This window comes from Syzygium oleosum, unplaced genomic scaffold (genome assembly GCF_021117445.2).
Source record: "Syzygium oleosum isolate NSW1041296 unplaced genomic scaffold, Sole_v2.1 Sole_v2.37, whole genome shotgun sequence".
NCBI lineage: Eukaryota > Viridiplantae > Streptophyta > Magnoliopsida > Myrtales > Myrtaceae > Syzygium > Syzygium oleosum.
Genome location: NW_026607521.1, coordinates 1,614,195 through 1,620,194, shown reverse-complemented (window position 1 = coordinate 1,620,194; position 6,000 = coordinate 1,614,195). Strand labels below are relative to the sequence as shown.

At 40.5% G+C, this 6,000-nt stretch overlaps 1 protein-coding gene across 1 annotated transcript; it reads left to right on the top strand.

Annotated features, from left to right (window-relative positions):
* Window positions 1–775: 775 nt before the first annotated feature.
* Window positions 776–3,535, top strand: LOC115689773 (60S ribosomal protein L2, mitochondrial). Its single transcript, XM_030615928.2, has 2 exons — window positions 776–919; window positions 2,842–3,535. Exons 1-2 carry the CDS (start codon window positions 823–825, stop codon window positions 3,351–3,353), a joined length of 609 nt encoding a protein of 202 aa, XP_030471788.2. The 5' UTR covers window positions 776–822; the 3' UTR covers window positions 3,354–3,535.
* The last annotated feature ends 2,465 nt before the right edge of the window (window positions 3,536–6,000 follow it).

The following is a 6,000-nucleotide window of genomic DNA, read 5'->3' as shown; positions in this document are numbered from 1 at the left end:
CAGAAATTAACAATTTTCACTTGGAGAAAAATTGAAGGGACCTATAGTACTGGCTTCGCTCTTGAAGATCAGCGCAACGCACCTCCTACCGGTGGTTATGTTAGAAATAGTAAAATTGATTTTTGGTTGAAGAGGAAAAGTTCAAATTGAACTTTGGTTCTTACCCCTTAAGGAAATCTAATTTTCATTTTATAAATATTAATTCAATTTTTCAAAAAAAAATTATAAAAAAAAGATTACCCATCGAAGAGCCTCCACAACATTATTAGTGGCATCAGCTACCGAGTAAGACCATTTGGACACAAATGATTGTCGTGGCCATTTTCATCAATCAAGTAAGAGATCGCGATCACATTCAGATTTAGAGTTAGCAAATCACTAACTACGCGAAACAACGCCAAATCTCAAAAACATAAACTTTAAAATAAAGTCGTGCGCTTTCGTTATCAAGTATCAATACCATTTTTCACAAAAAAAAAATCAGAAATTTTTTCGTTGAAGCAAAAGGCTGTCTACTTTTTTTCACTATTGCATTAGTGAAACGCATGGATAGAAATTGCTTAGAAAAAACAAAACATCAAGCTAGCTTCTTTTTTCTTTTTCTTTTCTTTTTTTTTTTTGCAATGAAGGATATAAATAAAAGGACTAAAAATCGAGACATGAATAAATCGGTAGAACCCGAATAGGGTCAAACCACCCGGTCCGACCCGACCCGACCCGCCAGGTGAAGTACGGAACTGGACGCTTCTGCAGAGCGAGATCGATGGTCTAAGCCAAGAACCAAAAGCCCTAAGAAGAACTGAAGAAGCTGATCCGAAGAAGATGATGGCATGGAGGGTAGGTAGAGCTTCCTCGACCTTCCTCAGCAAGTTCGTCAATGGGCGCATCACTAGCCAGACCCCTCGCAGTTTCTCGTCAGGTAGTGCTGTCTCTCTCGTGCTTCTTTTTTGGTTAGATTGGGGCGGCGCAGGTCGCCGCCGGTGAGACGAAATGGAGGGAAATCTTTCGTTCTCGAAGCCCCAGCTTCGAAACAGAGTGCGGTGATTGATTGGACTTGATGTGTCATTCGTATGTTGTTTTGGTTTGGCGAACCACCGATTACGATGCGGTGGCGCGTCCTGCTTTTGTCCCTGTGAGTTTGATTCGAACCGTTTGGCCGATGACGATGCGCGGCGAACGGTGGGAGAAGCGTGAATGTAGTTGGTTTGTGGAAATTTCGAGTGTTTTTTTACTTGAGAGCTGGAGAATGTCATCGATAATGTGTCTGAAGGTTTGATTTTGCGTGCAGCTTACAATCAAAAGAAGCTTGTGAGCGGTGTAGCTCAGCCAAAAAGCCGGGCAAATAGAGCTAAAACTGCTTTTGGCATCCATAAACACAGACCCTGGATTGATATAGTACCATTAGTACTTAGACTACTTTTAATCAGGTTAAAGAGTTCACCTTTTCGAGTTGCCGGGATTAGTGGAAAAGGGAATAAATGAATTCGCCACTCCGAATGGTTAGTTGGATGCTCTTTGTTGCAATACTGGGTTAAGGGTGACAAGTTCTTGTGACTTCAATCAGAACCTTGGAGTTATTTTATGAAATAAAGAGGTGGCATGGAGAGGGTGGTGGGCGATTGAGTTTTGGAATAGTCAAGCGCAAGGGTATATGGAAATAATGAGAGGGCTTTCAGTTTTCATTAATGCTACTTTGTGCTAATAGTTAAAATTGATGACATATGAACAAGAGATTAACTATAGCATATGGTACACATATTGTTCGGAGTGAGTGTTGGTATTTATTTTAAGGCTTCAGGTTTAGGCTGTTGAGTGGCATGATGGTTTGAAGCTTGTGGCTCCATCTTCTGCAGGAAAGTACAGTAGAAGTTAATCATGTTGTTTATCATATAGTTCATGACATTCATGAAGAAGTATGTTCTTGTAGTTTCATTTGTTGGACTTTGTGTCCTCTCATGGTTCTCTTGGAAGTTTTAGTGAGATCGAATTCCTTCAAATGACATAAGCAGGTAAATAATTCCACAATTTTCCTTTTGGAAATTTCTAATTGCAGAAAGAAACCTCACTTGAAGTCACTGAGGAGACTTATATGTGAAACTGTCTGGTCGAATGTGCACATAAGAGAAAAATGTTAAGTCAAATCTGGTCAGATGTCCTTTTCAGTGGGAGGGCCAGAATCTTGCTGACTGACAAGCTTTTTATGTTCATCTAAGTTGTGTGTCTCATATGTGATGACTTGTTTGCGAGGTCTCAGCTTTGGAGGACCATCATGTATGGAGTGGAGCATTTATAGAATGGTCTGAATGGTTGATGTTCTGCATGATTAGTCACCTTTAGATTCTGAGGTCCCTTTGAATCCTTCTAACAATGGTACAGATGGGTCTGGTATGGAAAGTGTTAAGTAATTTCTAAAGTTCTATTGTGATATGCCGAACTCTTGGAGACAAGGCATCCTGGCAAGGGAGTGAAAGCATAAGTTTGGGTCTGGGCTAGCGCATGGATGTAGGCGAGTTTGGGAGGTTTAAGTATCAATCTCCATATCTTGGTTCTCTCGGTCTTTAGTCTCTTCTGGTTTCTTATTCTCTCCATTGGAGCGCAATATTCTACATGGTGCTTTTTGTTTATGTTCTGTAATTCTTATCTAATGTTATAGCATGTGCTTGTAACGTTCTAACAAAGTAAATAGTCACTGAGGACCAGTAATGTAACTGTAAAGAGAGTTATGTTGGTGACGGGAAAGTCATGAAAAGGAGGTTCTGCTTCCAAATGTTTCGGCTCTTGGGCTTTTCTAGACTCAATAAATCGGTCCTCATCATTCATGCTATGTCTTGACTTATGCAGCTGATGCAAATATTCAATCCTTCCGCGAGAAGATGATGAATCAAATGCTTCATCTCGACGTCAATTCACAAATCGGCAGTTGTATGCCGCTTGCTGCCATGCGTATTGGGACCATGATCCACAACATCGAAGTGAACCCAGGGCAAGGCGGGAAACTAGTTCGCGCTGCAGGAACCTGTGCTAAGATCTTGAAAGAGCCCACTTCAAGATATGTCATGGTGAGACTGCCTTCAGGAGCCGAAAAGTTGATTGATACTCGATGCCGAGCTACGATTGGTCAGGTGTCGAACCCTAGCCATGGGAGTCGGAAGCTCAGGAAAGCTGGACAGAGCAGATGGCTGGGCCGGAGGCCGGTTGTTCGGGGTGTGGCGATGAATCCAGTCGATCATCCTCACGGAGGAGGTGAAGGGCGTAGCAAAAGTAGTGGGAGCTATGGGAGGTGTTCGGTGACGCCATGGGGGAAGCCTTGCAAGTCCGGGTACAAGACTGGACCTCTTAAGCGTAGGAGGTAGAATTGTGGTTATCTTTCGCGTCTTTCACACCTGTTGCTTTTCCGAAATGGATGCGGCTACTTTTGTTCCCAGTACTATAACATCAATGTGCTTATCAATTGTTTCTTGTTTAGTTGTCTATTGCAGTCTTCTAATTTTTCGCTGATAATGTTGATTATGTGATTTTGGTACGTGTCTGCTCACTGCTCGAGCCAAGCTGGTTCTGTATGTGCACTGAGATGCGGTTTCACTGCAGATGGCACTAAGAATTTTTTTGCATTCTTTTCCATGCTCCCATTTGAATGCTCTAGCAAAAGTAGAGGTGACAAATGAGCGGGTCGGCCACCACCCTCTTCATATGCAAGAACGCTATTTTCCTCTCCAGAGAAATCCTTGGCCATGCCTAGAACATGAGTACGTAGATGCGTCTCTCCCAACGAAACCCCACTTCTCATCGCCATCCTCCACATCCCTCAGCCAATGCTCCGACCTGAACTCGTACCAATCATTTCCTTACATCTCCTCCAACCTCCCCATAGGGTACGGATGGAACATCACCCTCGTGTCCTTTCTTCACCATCATGTCATCCTCCGAGACGTCGGTAGGCGAAAAAAATTTGTTAGGGACAAATTTATCTCCTATTAATTTTCGTTAAATTTTATTATTAAATTACTTTATTAAATGACATATAACAGTTGATGGATATATCAATTTTGAGTTTTATCCTCCTTTTCTCACAGGTGTACCGGTTTGTGATTTTTTTAGGTATTAATTCAATTTAACGGAAATTAACGAAGGGTAAATTTATCATAAATGTACCGATTTTGAATTTTGGGTGGTCAAAAAATTTGTTTGAGGTAAATTTATCACAGGCGTACCAATTTAGGATTTTTCGTGGTATTAACCCTTATATATAATATAATCGTTCGAATATTCGAAAGATGTTTGAATTTGGAGTCCATAAATCTTATTTTCTCATCTTTAAACCAACCGATGCACATTCATTGCATGGCAACACCATGTCACAATTATGATGAATTGAACTTAATACTGGGTTGCCAATAGATATGCGGCTATACAGATAAAGGGTTTGGGGGATGGAGACGATAGTATCATAAGTGCGGGATTCGATTCCCGTGCTCTACAAGAGGAAGAGTAATAATAAAAAAGTAAGGAGAGTTAAAGATAGGATAGATAAAAAAAAATTAATACATAAGGCAGTGACAAAAATAAAAAACTTAATACATAAAGCATAGAAGTCTCTCTTTTTATTTTCTTTTATTATCCATTTTTTTTTCCTTCCTCAACTGCCACTTTTTTTCCCTTCAAATTCCAGTTAAGCTGTGTTCAAAATAGAAAAATTCCAGTTAAGTCTTGTCTGGACGATTGAAGGCGACCCCTTAGCCTCCAAGACTCGGTCAGTGGATTTCCGACCCGATAGCAATTGATGGATAATATACTATTCTGATGTCGGTACCTACGTAAACAAACTCTAAAATGCAATAACAAATAAAGGCCAAAATCCATAAAAAAAAAACCACGGATAATACCAAAAATCCTAAATTTGTACCCGCGTGACCCATTAATCCTCCGTCAAAGTTCTGTCAATGAGATTCGTTAAAAAAAAAAAAGTAGACGTGGATGCAATATTGACATAGCGTCCACCTGGCTTAGAAAAAGCCATCAAAAATCCTAAATTATGTTCACTGTGACACATTTACTCAAAACTTTTTTATAACATTAAAAACCTCAAACTATGCTCGCTATAACATACTTGTACTTATACGACACATTAACCTTCTGTCAAGGCTTCATCAAATGATTTTTCAATCAAAACAACGCCTAGGTAGATTTTTAACGGTTGTAACCGTGGGGATAGTTTGGGGTTTGGTGACTTTTACCCAAATAAAAACGACGCTGTTTTAGCTAAAAAAATCATCTGATAGAAGCTCGATGAATATGTCGTAGTGGGTATAGTTTACAACTTTTGATGCTATAAAAAAAAAAGTTTTAGATAAACGTATGATAATAGATATTATCTGAGATTTTCCGTGACTGTTTTTTTTTTTTCCTTTGTTTTTCCCTCCTCGTTTGCCACTTCGTTTCCCTTCGACAACATCCAGTCGAGCCCTATCTGGACGCACGAACGCGACTCCTCGGCCTCCAAAGACTCGGTCCAACTGGATTTGCTGCCGATCCGAGACGAACACATTCGAAAGTGACATAGATATATAATAGCACCCGATGCATAAATTTAATACTATGTTTCGATGTCGGCCCCCGTATGAGCAAATCCCTAAAATTGTAATACCAAAAATGGAATTTTTTTTTTTTTGCAATTTCTTTCGAATGGAGAGATCGTGCGATCAACATGGCAAGATCGCGTAAAGCAGCCGAAAAAAAGAAATAAATTATCAAAAAGAAAGAAGGATATCACGTCTTCATGACGTCACACCCATCCTAGCTGTGTTGAGTTTACCGACATGGACGCGAATCGTGGGATCACGTGGCTTTTGTCCGACATCGATTGTCCGATTGGCCACCTTTTCATTGGCGCTCGAATATCGAATGCAAACTTCATCCTCACTCGAATCGAAACGATCAAAAAGAAAACCCGCCTTGGCTCTAATTGCCCATTCCACAAGTTATAATGAGTCAGGCGCAACG

Excerpts from the sequence above, each read along its gene's own strand:
- LOC115689773 (XM_030615928.2), top strand. The coding sequence starts at position 823 with ATGATGGCATGGAGGGTAGGTAGAGCTTCCTCGACCTTCCTCAGCAAG. Across the intron at positions 920-2,841 it reads CCCTCGCAGTTTCTCGTCAG|CTGATGCAAATATTCAATCC; the intron begins GTAGTGCTGTCT and ends TGACTTATGCAG.